Source organism: Pelophylax lessonae (assembly GCF_965119305.1).
Source record: "Pelophylax lessonae genome assembly, chromosome: 9".
Taxonomy (NCBI): Eukaryota; Metazoa; Chordata; class Amphibia; order Anura; family Ranidae; genus Pelophylax; species Pelophylax lessonae.
Window position 1 is genome coordinate 19,821,444 of NC_138776.1, and position 18,254 is coordinate 19,839,697.

The window sequence follows — 18,254 nt, forward strand, 5'->3', positions numbered from 1 at the left end:
TGAGCCTTCCCTCCCCACCTCCATCAATGAGCCTCCCCCCCACCTCCATCAATGAGCCTTCCCTCCCCACCTCCATCAATGAGCCCCTCCCCCACCCCCTATCAATGACCCTTTTCCCCCCTCCCCCACCTCTATCAATGAGCCTTCCCTCCCCACCTCCATCAATGAGTCTTTTCCCCCTCCCCCACCTCCATCAATGAGCTTTCCCTCCCCCCCCCCCCACCTCCATCAATGATCCTTTTACCGGTTGGCCAGTTCTCCTTCCTTGGACCGAGATAATAAATGTTATTCAATGTACCCGGTCAGAATGCTATGGCTGATCAGTGTAAACCTTTGTAGGCCTCTGTTAGAATTGTAAGTTTATTTTGCATCTTCGGCGTGTCAATAAACATTATTTTTGGTAAAGGGATCAATAGTTCATGAATTCTCTCTTACCCGAAATCGAACCTTCCCGTTTGTGCTGGTCTGCAGGAACAGTCTGTGAGGTCCATTCCAGTTTCCATACACAATATCCACCTTTCCATCCCGATTGAAGTCTGCCAATGCAACCCCACGGCCGTGCTGATAGGTGTCATCCACTCCTGAGAGGAAACACAATTCAGAGAATGTCATGCACAGTTTTCAGAATAGCAAGACAAAGCAGGTTTTTTTTTTTTTTTTTTTTACAAATCCTGCAGTTTTAGTAAATTAATTTCATGGTGTGAGTCAGAGTTGCTGTAAGAAACATGTTTACAGAAAACTGATAAAAAAAAATAGAAATAACCTGGGGCTGAAAGATTTCTCCAGGCAAGAGACTCAAAAGTATTCATATCATCAACCAGCCCCTTGGGACCGTCTTCTGGGACGAAACATGTCGGGGTGGAGCCTGTGCTGACGTCATCATGCTTAATGTGAGTACCTCTCTTTGTTGCTAATAAACTATAAAAACGGTTTTACACTATGGAGCTTGTTATTGTCGTTCTTTACTGTAACCACTTGCTGACCGTGCAATGTTATGCTTTGTTCATATTTCATGTCTAAGGTTTACAACCAGTTTTACCAGTTCTAGACCGGAAGGAATTTACCCCCTTAATGACCAGGCCATTTTTTTGCGATACGGCACTGCGTTACATTAACTGACAATTGCGCAGTCGTGCGATGCGGTACCCAAATAAAAATTGATTTCCTTTTTTTTCCCCACAAATTGAGCTTTCTTTTGGTGGTATTTGGTCACCTGTGCGATTTTTATTTTTTGCGCTCTAAACAAAAAACTCACAATTCTGGGGGAAAAAAAAAAATATTTTTTACTTTCTGCTATAAAACATTCCCAATAAATAAAAAAAAAAATTAAAAATCTAATTTTTCCCTTATTTTAGACCAATTTTAATTCTACTACATATTTTTTGGGGGAAAAAAAAAATCCCAATAAGCGTATTTTTGGGAAACTACGGGAAAGATTTATGTCATTTTTATTTATTTTTATTTTTTTACTAGTAATAGTGGCGATCTGCGATTTTTAGCGGAACTGCGACATTGCGGGGGACAGATCGGACCCCTAACTGACATTTTTTACACTTTTAGGTGGGACTAGTGACATTACTACAGTAATCAGTGCTAAAAATATGCACTGTTACTGTAATAATGACACTGGCAGGGAAGGGGTTAACCCTGGGGTGATCAAAGGGTTAAGTGTGAGCCTAGGGGAGTGTTTTCTAACTGTATGGGGGAGCGACTTGTGAAATGAATACAGAGACCTGTGATCCTATATAGAAGGATCACAGAAGCTCTGTGATCATTCCAGAGAGAACAACGGTCTGCTGTGTTTACAACAGCAGACCGTCCTTCTCTGTCAGTGGGGAGCGATTGCGGGTGCCCGGCAGCAATCGTGGCCGCTGGTTCCGTGTATCGGCGTCCCCGCTTCCTAATAGGGGCGGGCGGGGAGAGGCGCTCCCGTGCACCGTTGTACAGGGACGTTGGTTCGTGCAGCCGAGCCAGCCTGCCGCAGTATATCTGTGGTGGGCGGTCGCTAAGCTGGTAAACTCCTTTTTTTTTTAATATAAAAGTATAGAATAGAATAAAATAGAAAGAATATAACCTTCTTTCGAAATTCGAATTTCGAAAAGAATAAATTTGAGCAGAATAGAAAAAAAAATTGATTAGAATAGACTAGAAAATAAAAGAATATAATACAAAAAAAATACAATCTCATCTGCTGCAAGAAGAGGAAGATACAACATATTTTCCTCTCCACTCACATTCAGAAGAAGAAGTAAACACAGGGGCGGGCTCACAGTGACTGAACAATGTGATAGCCAATCAGAGGCTATCACAGCGATCAGGTGACCCAGCACCGTGAGTCCGGGGCCCCGCTCCTTAGTATGAGACCCGAGGCTTTTGTTGAGATCACGGTCTCTGTGCTGGGAGCGCACTGTGCAATATCCAAAACTATTACCAGAGGGCAAAATATATATCTCTTACATCAGTTTATTGCCAGAGGACCAAACAAAACCATTTGTAGACATGTGCGGTTCGTTTCATTTCAAATTGAAATTCAGACAAATTTTTCGTAAATTTTTCGGAAATTTGGATGTATTCGAATTACAACAGTAATGGATTTATACAAATCTGAAATAAGGAAACTTTCGGATGAAATTCAAATTGGAATAGTTTTTGTATTGGATTCGAATAGTTTTCGAATTAAATCGTTTTTAAATCGAATTTGAATTTTAGATGAGATAAAATGGAAAGTGGAAAATAAAGGAATAGAATAGGAAATAATATAATATAATATAAAAAAAGAATAAAAAAACAAAAAATGAAGAAAAAATAAAGGAAAAGAATAGAACATAAAATAATTGAATAGAATAGAAAAGAATGGCGTAAAACAGAATAAAATAGAATATAAATAAAAGAACAGAATAAAATAAAATAGAGAATAAAGGAATAGAATAGAATAAGAAAATAATAGAATAGAATTGAATAGAAAGAATATAACCATCGTCTAAATTTCAAATAGAATAAATTCCAATTCAAATATAATTCAAAAGAATAGACTAAAAAAAAACAATAGAATAGAATAAAATAGAAAGAATATAACCTTCTACCGAAATTCAAATTTCCAATAGAATAAATTTGAATAGAATAGAAAATAATAGAATAGAATAGAAAATAAAAGAAAAAAATACAAAAAAGCCGCAATGTCGCAGTCCCGCTAAAAATTGCAGATTGCCGCCATTACTAGCAAAAGAAAATAATGAAATAAAAATGATCTTTCCCCTAGTTAGTAGATGCGATAACTTTTACGCAAACCAAACAAAATGAGCTTATTCCGATTTATTTTTTTACAAGAAATATGTAGCAGAAAACAAATTGGCCTAAAAGGATGAAAAATTTTGATTTTTAATTTTTTTTTTTTTGGGAATGTTATACAGTATAGCAGAATGTGAAAATTATTGTTTTTTTTTTTTCAGAATTGTCGTTACCAGTGAAAAAAAAAAATAAATAAAAACTACATAAATCTTTCCCCTAGTTTTTAGACGCATTCATTTTTGCACAAACCAAATCAAAATACGCTTATTGGGATTTTTTTTTACCACAAATATGTAGCAGAATACAAACTGGCCTAAAATGATGAAAAAAAATTAAATTTAAGATTTTTTTTTTTTTATTGGGAATGTTATATAGCAGAGAGTAAAAAATATAATAATAATATATTTTTTCAGAATTGTTGCTCTTTTTCGGTTTATAGCGTAAAAAAAAAAACCGCACAGGTGATCAAATACCACCAAAAGAAATCTCCATTTGTGGGAAAAAAAGGACATCAATTTTATTTCGGTTAAAATAACGCGGTGCCAAATTGCAAAAAATGGCCTGGTCATTAACCACTTGCCGACTGCCTAACGCCGATCTACGTCGGCAGTCAGCCCCTCACAGGCAAAGTGACGTAGGGCTACGTCACTAGCCTGTGAGGGTCTAGGGAGCGAGCGCGCGCCGCCGGAGGCGCGCTCCCGCGTGGTCACGGACCCCCCCCCGGCGATCGGCGGGGGAGAGGGAGAAAGTCAGGCAGCTTGTGTAAACAAGCCACCTGTCATTCTCCTCGGTGTAAAAACACTGATCACACGGATCTACTATGTAGATCCGTTGATCAGTGTCCTTACAGCTCAAGCCACAGCCAATCACAGTAGAAAGCACGCCCCTAGGGACACACAGCCCCTCCCTCCCAAATAAAGTTAACCCCTTCACTACCAGTGTATTTTTACAGTAACAGTGCATATGTATAGCACTGATTACTGTAGAAATGTCACTGGTAACCTCAAAAGTGTCAAAAATGTCAGTCAAGGGTCCGATCTGTCCGCCCCAATGTCGCAGTACCGCAAAAAAAATCGCAGATCGCCGCCATTACGCGTTAAAAAAAAAAAAACAACAAAAATGACAAAAATCTTTCTCTTTGTTAGTAAACACGATAACTTTTGCGCAAACTAATCAAAATACACTTTTTGCGATTTTTTTTACCAAACATAGGTAGCATAAAACAAATTGGCCGAAAATGTTAAAAAATTTTGATTTTTACATTTTTTGGGGGGAATTTCATATAAAAAAATTTGAAAAATATTGCTATTTTTGCAAAATTGACGCTCTTTTTTTGTTTATAGCGCGTGATCAAAAAATCGCACAGGTGATCAAATACCACCAAAAGAAAGCTCTGTTTGTGGGAAAAAAAGGACGGCAAATTTGTTTAGGTACAGCGTCGCACGACCGCGCAATTGTCCGTTAAAGTCACACAGTGCCGAATCGCAAAATACCCCCTGGTCAGGAAGGGGGTAAAATCTTCCGGGGCTTAAGTGGTTAAGGGGGAAAATCCTTCCGGTCCAGAACTGGTTAAAATTGCGCACGTTTGTGGAATGGCGAGAATCTACGCTACTTAAAAATCTTCATAGGGGACGCTTTAAATGTCTAGCACTAGAATTATTGCTTTCGCTCGAATGTTCACGGTGATCTTTCACATGTGTGGTTTGAATACCATTTACATATGCGTCAATGGCTTACATATGCGTTCGCTTCTGTGTGCAAGCACAGAGGGATGGGACGCTTTATTATTTATTTAAATTTTTATTTTTACACTGTTACTTTAATTTTTTTTTTTTTTTATCACTTATAAACATCCCTTGCAATAGAATTAAGCAGGACAGGTCCTTTTTATGAAGAGATCTAGGGTAAAAAAAAAAAAAAACAAATTTCTTCTTTACCTTTAAAAGCAAAATTAAAAAAATATATATATTTTTATAACTTTCGCTTTAAAAAAAAAAAGAAAAAAAAAATCTTTCATCTTGGTCTTCCGAGTTTCTTATATGCGATCGAGCGAAGCTAGGGAGCGCACAGTCCACGCATTGCATTAAAAAAATTTTTTACCCCCAATCCAACAAACCAAGCGGGTATCTGGGAAAAATAGGGGTTTTGGGTGGGGGAGACACCAAGTGGAGATTAACATAGAAAAATTGTGATTTTGTTGGATTTTAGGGTCAAAGGGTTAGAGGGTTAGGGTTTTGACACAGGAAATGGGTCATGGACCCACCCCAAAGGTCAAAGGTCAGGAGGTGTGGACTCAGAGGTCAAAGGACATAGCTCCACCTACTGCTGGACACAGGGAGCGGCGTAGGCTGGCTCTTCGCCCTAGTGTTGGACACATTACATTGCTCTGGTCTTCCAAGACCATAGAGTCGATCAACGAGTATCAACTATTTGATCGCCTTTGGGAGCAGCCTACAGCACCGTCATTGTTACACGGGCAAACTGGTGGAAACGGTAAGCCCGAGAAACACCGGTGAGCGGCAGGAAGGGGGAGGGGGGCGTCCCTTCGCGCTGCCTCTGAAACCACTCCAGCGGCTCATGAGGTTTCTGAAAAAAAAAAAAAAACGATTATGGCTGATAACTTTATCCAGGGCCGGGTCAAGGGGTGGGCAGGAGGGCCGGCTGCCCTGGGCATTGTGGTATCATGTGAGGTGGGAGGTCGCCTTGAGGAGGTTGGAGGGGTGGGGAATTGTGTTTGAAGGTGGAATTGGGGGGGGGTGGGAGTCAGTAAGAACTGTTTTAGGAGGGGACATTTGGGGAGGGGGGGTGCTAGGAGTAGTGTTTTAGGGGGATCTGTGTTGGGAGAGGGGATGAGGGAAGAGGATTTGTGCTAGGAGGGAAAATTTGGGGACTTGGGGGGGAATTTGTGCTGGGAGGGGGAGGTTTGGAGTGGGGTGAGAGAAAGTATACTTGGAGGGGAAAGTTTAGTAGTAGAGGATTTATGCTAGGAGGGGTGATTTTTTATTTTGGGGGGGGCATTCGTGCTGGGGGAATTTGGGAGATGACATACTGTAGATTTGTTCTGGGAAGGGGGGATTTCAGCAGGGAGGCGGATTTGTACTGGGACAAAGGGGAATTTATGCTTAGGGGTAATCATGACGATTAGTGCTCAGTTTTTTGGGCAGGACACATATAACGCTTAGGCATCTTGAGGGGGGGGGGGGGGTGCAGTTTAGCATGTTCCACCTGGGCACTAGATGACCTTGTCTCCAAAACGCATTTCCTATTTTCGGTCCCACGCTCCCTTTACCTTCGGGCATCCCCTCTTCCTAACATTAGTCTGATGAAGGATCACTACTGCGTACTGTATGCTCTGAAACGCGGTACCGCCCCCTGATGTCAGGGTCCGCGGGCGAGGCGTGCGTTCCACCACAGCCTCGGACAGAGGAACTGTCCCTGACTGGGCTCCTATTCTCCACCACCTCTCCTTGCTGCTGGACAGCCTAGGAAGACAGAGCCACAGGGTCAGGAATGTTCCCCCGAGTGATGACGTTACATGTCCGTTCATTTGCCTATCTTGTAAGTTTTATATTCTCTGTGTGCAAATAAAGGTATTACAAGCTGCACTTTAGAGGCGCCTTCTTCCTTTCTTGCCTTCTCGGTTGGAGTTGCTTCTACCATTTTAGAAGAGCTACCCCAGTGTCAGTGTGGTACCCCCTGCATGACCACCGAAGCCCATCTATCCCCTTCCCCTCCTTCTCCTTCACCATTGAGGATTGATCTCCCCAACAGAAGCGCCCTATGTCCCATGTACAGATGACCTTGTCTCGGCACTGCCTTCAGCCAAAATTCCGGTAAACGACTTGCAAACCACAACGAATATAGACATATTGCAAAGTACAAAAGATTATTTAACAAAACTGCCTCTTACCCCTGGATGTGGACCCCCCCCCTAAACAGAAGGTCAAATGGGTTTGACACTATCCTTTGGCAGTTAGGACACAGGCACCTTTCGTTTCCCAAGGATTCTCAACATTTAGCATTAAATCCACTCTGAACTTCTCCAGAGGTACACGAGGCTCATAAATACAAAGGCGACATATCATGGGGTTTGTGACGTTCAAATAAAATAGATTTTATTCCAATAGTTAAAACTCACATTTAACAGGTTTTGAAATCACAGTTGTCTCTTGGAAACCAATGGTTTCCAACCTAAAAAATGGCCGCCACGTCCGGGTGCACGATGACGTCACACGTCTAGTCTCCTCCCTATGCGTTACGTCAGCGATGACGTAGTCAGGGGCGTGACTAGCACGCGGGATCATGCTCTATATAAGGAAGCGAAACAGGCGGCCAGCCATTACACTAATTGCGTTCCACCGGGCGGAAGGGAGGCTCTCAGTCCTCCCACACCATCGACTTGCGGTCCACACACCGGAAGCAGAACTCACAAGCCAGGAGATGTCCCTTTTGTATTTATGAGCATCATGCACCCCTGGAGAAGTTCGGAGTGGATTTAATGCTATATTTTGAGGATCCTTGGGAATCGAAAAGGTGCCTGTGTCCTAACAGCCAAAGGATAGTGTCAAACCCATTTGACCATCTGTTTAGGGGGTCCACATCCTGGAGTAAGAGGCAGTGTGTTTGGTGTTGGTGGGGGCTCTTCTTGGACCTTTTACTAAAGTTCTACTTGCACTTGCTTCTTTGTTTATCACTCAATCTTTTTAGATCTGTTGGACTTTTAACATCAGTGCTGCACTTTTTTTGTGATAATATACAGTATCTCACAAAAGTATGTACACCCCTCACACTTTTGAAAATATTTTATTATATCTTTCCATGTGACAACACTAAAGAATTTACACTTTGCTACAATGTAAAGTAGTAAGTGTACAGCTTGTATAACAGGGTGCATTTTCTGTCCCCTCAAAATAACTCAACACACAGCCATTAATGTCTAAACCTCTGGTAACAAAAGTGAGTACACCCCTAAGTAAAAATGTCCAAATTGGGCCCAACTAGCCATTTTCTCCCCCCCGGTGTCATGTGACTCATTAGTGTTACAAGGTCTCAGGTGTGAATGGGGAGCAGGTGTGTTATCGCTCTCACTTTCTCATACTGGTCACTGGAAGTTCAACATGGCACCTCATGGCAAAGAACTCTGAGGATCTGAAAAAAAGAATTGTTGCTTTACATAAAGATGGCCTAGGCTAAAAGAAGATTGTCGAGACTCTGAAACTGAGCTGCAGCATGGTGGTCAAGACCATACAGCGGTTTAATAGGACAGGTTCCCCTCAGAACAGGCCTCACCGTGGTCGACCAAAGAAGTTGAGTGCACATGCTCAGCATAATATCCAGAGGTTGTCTTTGGAAAAAAGGCGTAAGAGTGCTGCCAGCATTGCTGCAGAGACTGAAGGGGTTGGGGGTCAGCCTGTCAGTGCTCAGACCATACGCCGCACACTGCATCAAATTGGTCTGCGTGGCTGTCATCCCAGAAGGAATCCTCTTCTAAAGATGATGCACAAGAAAGCCCACAAACAGTTTACTGAAGACAAGCAGGATTACTGGAACCATGTCCCGTGGTCTGATGAGACCAAGATAAACTTATTTGGTTCAGATGGTGACAAGTGCGTCTTGCCTACAGTCAAGCATAGTGGTGGGAGTATCATGGCCTGGGGCTGCATGAGTGCTGCCGGCACTGGGGAACTACAGTTCACTGAGGGAACCATGAACGCCAACGTATACTGGGACATACTGAAGCAGAGCATGATCCCCACCCTTCGGAGACAGGGCTGCAGGGCAGTATTACAACATAACGACCCCAAACACACCTCCAAGATGACCACTGCCTTGGTAAAGAAGCTGAGGATAAAGGTGATGGACTGGCCAAGCATGAATCCAGACCTAAACCCTATTGAGGATCTGTGGGACATCCTCAAACAGAAGGTGGAGGAGCACAAGGTCTCTAACATCCACCAGCTCCGTGATGTCGTCATGGAGGAGTGGAAGAGGACTCCAGTGGCAACCTGTGAAGCTCTGGTGAACTTCATACCTAAGAGTGTTAAGGCAGTGCTGGAAAATAATGGTGGCCACACAAAATATTGACACTTTGGGCCCAATTTGGACATTGTCACTTAGGGGTGTATTAACTTTTGTTGCCAGCAGTTTAGACATTAATGACTGTGTGTTGAGTTATTTTGAGGGGACAGCAAATTGACACTGTTATACAAGCTGTACACATTTACTACTTTTCATTGTAGCAAAGTGTCATTTCTTCAGTGTTGTCACATGAAGAGCCGGTTCACATACAGGCGACCCGACTTCCCGGGGCGACCTGTGAAGTCGCGGTGAACAGCTCGCACCGCAACCTCGGAGCGGCATGCACGGACTTCATATCATTGAAGTCAATGCAGATCGCTCCAGGTCGCCCCAAAGTAGTACAGGACCCTTTTTCTAAGTCGGAGCGACTTGTGTCGCTCCTATTAGAACGGGTCCTGTGCTACTCTATGGCAGGCGACCCACGGCGACCTGTCAGGCGACCAGGTCGCCTGACAAGTCGCCCCAGTGTGAACGGGGTCTAAAAGATATAATAAAATATTTACAAAAATGTGAGGGGTGTACTCACTTTTGTGAGATACTGTACACATTGCGGTTGGAAAGTGGTTAAGATTCGGATTCTCCAAGAGACCTGTTCAAAATGGAAGCCCAATGAGAATCACAGGCCGAGCGCAAAAGGAAAAAAGAGAAATGAATATGATCAACTTCCATGATGACAAGCGTTCTCTCACCTTGAGAGGGAGTCACCTGCCGCCATTCCAGAATAATGGGGGCGCGCGTTCTCCCACATCCGTCGGTTTGATGGATGCACCTTTGACAAGTCTTGTTAAACCCTTGCCATCATTCTGACTTTCAATTACCCGGACGGAGCATCCACCGCGCTCTCTTCCCCATACATCCTCCTCACACATATATCTTGCTTTCTCCCGGCCTGGCTTCACTCCCATTATTACCTTATCAAAATCGCCGTTTTTGCCTCTGCTTACAGAAAACAAAATATTGTGCTGCCAAAAAACACATTTTTCTTTAAAAAAAAAAGAACATATTACTGTGGGAAATGGGATTTTAATGAAAAGCCGAATTACATTTTTTTTTTTTTCTGAAATTTGACCGCCATCGTTTTAATCAGTCACTTCTCTGTTCTTCTCCCCAATGGCCTTCCTCATTGCTAAGACTGAGGGGCCTTGAGTTGAGGGGAAGTTTTATATTTTTCAATCTGGGCCTAAGTAAAAATGAATAAACTAGGTTCCCGAAATATATTCTGTGCAGGTTGTGCGATAGAAGTCAGCAGCTGTGCATTCCGAAAAGCGGTTGTTTGTATACTGTCACTGTCCGCCAAGGCCCATGTCAAGCTGATTAATCGCAGGAAGACCGGTGGGAAAAGTCCATGATAGAGCTATAATTGATTGGGAGGCATGTTGTAGATTAGAAAAAAGGAAAATTAACTGTACATGCCAAATGCCAAGTTTTCATTTTTTTTTTTGTTTTTTTATGAGACTACCTTTGTGCAGATCTCTGGTTTGAGTTTGAAAAGTTTAGTAAAATAAAAATTATTACAGGAGAATGCCAACTAAAATATTGTTTTCAAGTTCTAAAAATGTAAAATGAAAAGCTATTTAGAAAAAAAAAAACTTCCATTTATTGTTGGGACCAGGGCTTTTTTTTCTCAGAGAATAGGTGCTGGAACTCCCCATCTCTGAGTCACTCCTCGTCTCCGCCCCCTACCCATCTCCGAGCACCGACCCTTGGTTCCACCCCCTGCCCACCTCTGAGCACCATCCCTTGGTTTCACAACCTGCCCACCTCCGAGCACCATCCCTTGGTTCCACAACCTGCCCACCTCCGAGCACCATCCCTTGGTTCCACAACCTGCCCACCTCCGAGCACCATCCCTTGGTTCCACCCCCTGCCCACCTCTGAGCACCATCCCTTGGTTACACCCCCTACCCACCTCCAAGCACCATCCCTTGGTTCCACCCCCTGCCCACCTCCGAGCACCATCCCTTGGTTACACCCCCTACCTACCTCCGAGCACCATCCCTTGGTTACACCCCCTACCCACCTCCGAGCACCATCCCTTGGTTACACCCCCTACCCACCTCCCAGCACCATGCCTTGGTTACATCCCCTACCCCCCTCTGAGCACCATCCCTTGGATCAACCCCCTACCCACTTCCCAGCACCACCTAATTTAGAGAATACAGAACCAAGTATCATTTTGTTGTGCTAAGCAGTTTGTATGGAATTAGTTAATAGTAACAAGAAAATCAGTAAAATAGATCCCCTGGAATCAGCAACAATAGACCCCCCCAACAATAGATCCCCCAGCAACAATAAATCCTCCACTGTAACCCAATAGCCCAACCCGCAACAAAATGCCCTCCAGCAACAATAGATTTACCACAGCAACAATAGATCCCCCAGCAGCCAGCATCAATAGGCCCTTCAGCTCACCCTACTGACCCCAGCACCCCTTTACCATTGCATACATTCAGACTGGAGGTTTCCGGAACTGCGTTCCCCCGCGTTCCCGCTGAAAAAAAGCCCTGGTTGGTTGGGACTGTAGAAGAAAAGAAGAACTCCTCTGGGCAAATAGCTAATTACACGGCTAACATGCAAAAAATGTGTGCATACAGCATTGGCTAGAGCAGAGGTTGTCAACCTCGTGGAAACCAGGGCCTGGTAATTCTTCCAAAACCTTCCATGCCCCAACTAAAAAAAAAAAAACAGTTTACATACATAATAAAAGTATGGGAATGCAAAATATGTATTAAAGGGCTGGAAGGCTCTGGATGGGGCTGAGTGTCCCTGTAGGGCTATTGGGACTGTGAAGGAATTTAGGGGGCTCTTCAGAAGACTTAGTGACCCTGTATGGCATGAAGTGTCTGTAGGGGCTGGGGAACTGTATAAGATAGGGGTTTCTGGATAGGGTTGGGTGGTAATGTGGGGCTATGGGGGTTCTGAAGGGGGTTAGGGCGCTCTGCAGATTTGGTAGCCCTGTATGGCATGAAGTATCTGGAGGGGCTGTGGAACTTTGTGAGATGGGTGTCTCTGGATGTGGCTGGGTGTCTCTGTGTGGATATTGGGGTTCTCAAGGGATTTAGGGGGCTCTGCCGCAGACTTGGTAGCCCTGTATGGCATGAGGTTTCTGGAGGGGTGGGGGAACTGTGTGGGATGGGTGGCTTTGGATGGGGCTGGGTGTCTCTGTGTGGATATTGGGGTTCTCAAGGGAAATAGGGGGCTCTGCAGCAGACTTGATAGCCCTGTATGGCATGAAGTGTCTGGAGAGGCTGGGGAACTGTGTGGGATGGGTGTATCTGGATAGGATTGGGTGTTAATGTGGAGCTATGGGGGTTCTGAAGGGGGTTAGGTGGCTCTGCAGATTTGGTAGCCCTGTATGGCATGAAGTGTCCGGAGGGGCTGTGGAACTTTGTGGGATAAGTGTCTCTGGATGGGGCTGGGTGTCTCTGTGAGGATATTGGGGTTCTCAGGGGAGTCAGGGGGCTCTGCAGAAGATTTGGTGGCCCTGTATGGCATGAAGTGTCTGGAGGGGTTGGGGAACTGTGTGGGATGGGTGTCCCTGTGGGGCTAGTGGGGTTATCAACGGGGATAGGGGGCTATGCAGCAGGCTTGGTAGCCCTGTATGGCATGAGGTTTCTGGAGGGGTTGGGGAACTGTGTGGGATGGGTGGCTTTGGATGGAGCTGGGTGTCTCTGTGTGGATATTGGGGTTCTCAAGGGATTTAGGGGGCTCTGCAGCAGACTTGTTAGCCCTGTATGGCATGAGGTGTCTGGAGGAACTGGGGAACTGTGTGGGATGGGTGGCTTTGGATGGAGCTGGGTGTCTCTGTGTGGATATTGGGGTTCTCAAGGGATTTAGGGGGCTCTGCAGCAGACTTGTTAGCCCTGTATGGCATGAGGTGTCTGGAGGAACTGGGGAACTGTGTGGGATGGGTGGCTCTGGATGGGGCTGGGTGTCCCTGTGAGGATATTGGGGTTCTCAGGGGAGTCAGGGGGCTCTGCAGAAGATTTGGTGGCCCTGTATGGCATGAAGTGTCTGGAGGGGTTGGGGAACTGTGTGGGATGGGTGTCCCTGTGGGGCTAGTGGGGTTATCAACGGGGATAGGGGGCTATGCAGCAGGCTTGGCGGCCTATATGGCATGAAGTGTTTAGAAGAGCTGGGGAACCGTTTGGGATGGGTGTCTCTGGATGGACCTGGGTGTCACTGTGAGGCTATTGGGGGTTAGGGAGTTCTGAAGAAGACTTAGTGGCCCTGTAATGCATTAAGTTTTTGGAAGGGGGCTTAGGGAACTGTATGGATTGGGTGTCTCCATATGGGGATGGGTGTCACTGTGGGGGAACAGGGGTTCTGAAGTGGGTTAGAGGGCTCTACAGAACTGGAAGAACTGTGTGGCATAAATGTCTCTGGAGGGGGGTTGGGGGTATCTCAAGAAGGCTGGGGACTTTTCAGCAGCACTGTGGGACACTGTTAATTTTTTGTTTAGCACTATAGGAGGTTGGAGGCTCTGCTGTGGGCTTGCAGGCACTACAGGGGGCTTGGCTGCACTGAGAAAGGTCTGGTCACCACTGTGGGAGCTTGATGGAGCACTGTGGGGGCTTCCAGCTTTTCAGTGGGCCTGTAAGCCCCCTAGGAGGTTTATGGGTATTGAGGTCCTCTTGGGAGGTGCAAATTGTAAACCTAATACAAAAATAATGGTTTCAATAGTAAACCAAGTTAAAATAGTTAAATAATTAAAACATTAAGTAGTGGGACATTACGTTTTTAGAGAGGGCTAGGGAGGCTGTGTGGGATTGGTGTCTCTGAAGGGAACTGGGGGTCTCTCAAGGAGGCTGGGGACTTTGGAGCAGCACTGTGAGGCAATGTTGGAGGTTACTATTGCTATGGTGGGCTGGAGGCTCTTTAGTAGGCTGGAGACATTGAAGGGGGGGGGGGGGGGTAGGAGTTCTATGGAAAACTGGTCAGCACTGTAGGAGGTTGGTGGAGCACTGTGGGGCTGAGGACTCTCAGTGGTCCAGGGGCACTGTGGGAGGCTGAGAGACTGTAGGCCAGAGGCACTGTTGGGGGTTGAGGGGTACCTTAGCTCACAATGGGAGGCAGGGGGGCACTATGGGAGCTGGGAGACACTTTGGGAGGTCAAGGGATCTGCAAGTAATTGAAGGAAATAGAAGCTGTGGCCAGGTGGTTGAGAATCATTGTACTAGAGGTTTTGAAACTCCACTCTGTAAGTGATTTTTCATTTGCAAAGCTCTTTACATCAGCCAATGAAATAAAAGTGTGATAATCATTCACAGCCCAAAAAAACAGGTAGGTGACACAGGAAGCTATACCAGGAAAAACAGTGTCACCTAATCTGACTATGCTAGGCTGAAAATATGTGCCGCATCGTAGCAAAGAACAGGGACAAAGGGTAACCATAATTAAATGTTATAAACATTGTATTTGTTCTCAACATTCTTATTGAGCATAAATGATTGGTACTCATTAATAAACGTCATAATTGTTAGAGAAAATGGGATACATCCATGATGAGAATGAACCCTTAATAAAATTGATATTTTTCACTATAGCCAACATGATGGAGTAAACAGGGGTGACCAGCGCTATGGAATTTTTAAATATGTATATTATGCTTATCACAGAGGTGTCAGCTGCCAACAACCTACCCCGAAGGGTTAAAAAGTGAAGTATGTGCAAAGGATTGATACGGCGCTACCTCTTAAGTGATAAAGTGCTCAATGTGCAATAAGAATAAATATAAATAAATATTTTCTGAAAGGTGCACTGGTAGTGAAATTAGTAAGTAACCAGATATCAAGTACTAAAAAAATGTGCATAAACAGAATAAAAGTGCTAATGTGAAATAAATACAGAAGTACCCCAATATAAGTAGTGAATTTTATTTAAACAAACATAAACGGTGGGTTTTGTTTCCTTGAAAACAATAATAATGAAATAAAGAGTCTGTGCTGTAGTATCCTCGGGTGTAGTAACACCAGTGAAAAGAGAAAATAGGTAATTCTCTGGTGCAAGAACTCCCACCAAAAATGAGCATGTGAATCAATCAGTGAAAAATTAAATAAAAAATAAATAAAAAATAAAAAAACAGCAGACGTCCTCTGACGAAACGCGTAGGGTGGAGTCTCTACGTCATTGCGTCACTTCCGGTTGTTGGAGACAGGGCCGTGGAACGCGGAAGCTTCCCGGTCTCCTTTCGCGCTGATCGTAGACAGCTTCAACTGTAAGTCACTACTATCTTTTTCCTGCAAATGCCGTTTGTACTACACCAAGAGGTCCTCCTTCTCCCTCTTTTATCTTCGAGACTTTAAGGGAGAAAAAAAAACCACCGGAGAGACCCTCGGTACATTTGTCCCACGGGATTCATCTGTCACAGGTTGTATGAGCGGTGCGACATCTAGTGGGCGCACGGATGTTTGCAACCTATGAACATTTCAATTCATTTATTTTTTATTTTTTATTTATTTTTTCACTGATTGATTCACATGCTGATTTTTGGTGGGAGTTCTTGCACCAGAGAATTACCTATTTTCTCTTTTCACTGGTGTTACTACACCCGAGGATACTACAGCACAGACTCTTTATTTCATTATTATTGTTTTCAAGGAAACAAAACCCACCGTTTATGTTTGTTTAAATAAAATTCACTACTTATATTGGGGTACTTCTGTATTTATTTCACATTAGCACTTTTATTCTGTTTATGCACATTTTTTTAGTAGTTGATATCTGGTTACTTACTAATTTCACTACCAGTGCACCTTTCAGAAAATATTTATTTATATTTATTCTTATTGCACATTGAGCACTTTATCACTTAAGAGGTAGCGCCGTATCAATCCTTTGCACATACTTCAACATGATGGAAACCTGTGTGTTTCTTTCTCTATTTTCATATAAAAACAGAAATCAGATTCAGATACTCTGTAACAGGTTAACTGCACTGACATAAAAAGCAAATTAGCGGCAGTCCATTGTCACTGTTGATCCAACAAGATGGGTTTATTTTTAAACCATTATTTTTGTATTAAGTTTACAAGTTGCACCCTAATGAGCTTGTTGACGTGTCTTAAAGCTGACATTTACAATTAATGAAGTCTGGAAGTTGCTAATCATAATAACGAGAAAAACAGAAAAGAAAAGTAATGAATAGAAGATAAGACAACGAGTAAAAAACAAAGTGGAGTCGTGATTAGTTATAATAAAGGTAGGCAGAATATCAAATCATTTATTTCAGAATTTATGGCTGGATCTGGGAACGTTTGCATGTCTGTAGGCTTCCCCCAATGCCTCCTGCCTGTACCTACTCATCATGACCAATCAATTGGTTGCGATGGATTCCCCAGCTGGTCGCTATTGGCCTCCATTCCACCCCAAAGCCCCACCCTTGTACCTACTCATAGTGACCATTTGATTGGCTTGAATGAATTCCCCTGGCTGGTCACCATTGTCCTCCATCACACCCCAATGGCCCCTGCCAGTACCTACTCGCAGTAACCAATCGATTAGCTAAGAAGGATTCACCTGGCTGGTATAGACTACCCTAGCTGGTCACCATTGTCCTCCATTCCACCTCAATGCCTTCTGCCAGTACCTACTCATAGTGACCAATCGATTGACTGGGATGGATTTTCCTGGCTGGTAGCCATTGGCCTCCATCCCACCCCAATGCCTCCTGCCAGTACCCACTCAAAGTGACCAATCGATTGACTATGATGGATTCCCTTGGCTGGTCACCATTGTCATCCATCCCACTACAATGCCTCCTGCCTGTACCTACTTTTAATAACCAATCAATTGGGTGCGATGGATTCCCCAGCTGGCTGCCATTGTCCTCTATTCCACCCCAAAGCCTCATGCCTGTACCTACTCATAGTGACCATTTGATTGGCTGGAATGAATTCCCCTGGCCGGTGATCATTGTCCTCCATCCCACCCCAATGCCCCTGCCAGTACCTACTCTCAGTGACCAATCAATTAGCTGAGAAGGATTCACTTGGCAGGGATAGACTACCCAAGCTGATCACTATTGTCCTCTATCCCACCCCAATGCCTTCTGCCAGTACCTACTCATAGTGACCAATTGATTGACTGGAATGGATTTTTCTGTCTGGTCACCATTGGCCTCCATCCCACCCCAATGCCTCCTGCCAGCACCTACTCATAGTGACCAATCGATTAACTTCTGGCTGGTCATCATTGTCCTCCATCCCACCACAAAGCCTCCTGCCTGTACCTTCTCATAATACCCAATTTATTGGTTGGGATTGATTCCTCTGGCTGGGATGGACTACCCTGGCTGGTCACCATTGTCCTTCATCCCATCCCAATGCCTCCTGCCTTTACCTACTCCTAATGCCCAATTGATTGGTTGGGATGGATTCCCCTGGCTGGTCACCATTGTCCTCCATTCCACCACAATGTCCCCTCCATGTACCTACTCATAGTGACCAATCCATTGGCGTGGATGAATTCTTCATGCTGGTAGCCATTGGCCTCCATCCCACTCCAATGCCCCTACCTGTACCTACTCATAGTGACCAATCGATTGGCTCTGATGGATTCCTCGAGCTGTACTGTACAATGCATAGGGGTTCCTTTGACAATGAATGGCACAGCAATGCATTGCACATACAGGCACATAAATAGCATCAAGGGCCCCTGGGCGCAGTAATGCACTGTGGCCCCTACCAGTCTGCCCCAATTCCCACACCTACTCTCAAGAATTAAAGTATAAATAGTTGATAAGGCACATTACAGGGGGGGGGGGGCAGGAGGGCACAGTACAGAGGAGGCATTAAGGGGGGGACGGGGCAAGAGAGAACAGTTCAGAGGGGACAGGAAGGTACAGTATGGGGGGGGGCAGTAGGGCACAGTACAGGGGGGGGGGAGAA

General features: G+C 44.5%; 1 protein-coding gene across 6 annotated transcripts in view; it reads right to left on the reverse strand.

Moving 5' to 3' along the window:
* CRTAC1 (cartilage acidic protein 1) overlaps positions 1-18,254 on the reverse strand; it is a 1,069,217-nt gene that overhangs the window by 249,680 nt on the left and 801,283 nt on the right. For all 6 annotated transcript variants that reach the window (XM_082267474.1, XM_082267475.1, XM_082267473.1 and 3 more), the window contains exon 7: positions 436-581. In XM_082267474.1, the coding sequence (XP_082123600.1) occupies positions 436-581 (146 nt within the window). The remainder of the gene's footprint in view (positions 1-435; positions 582-18,254) is intronic.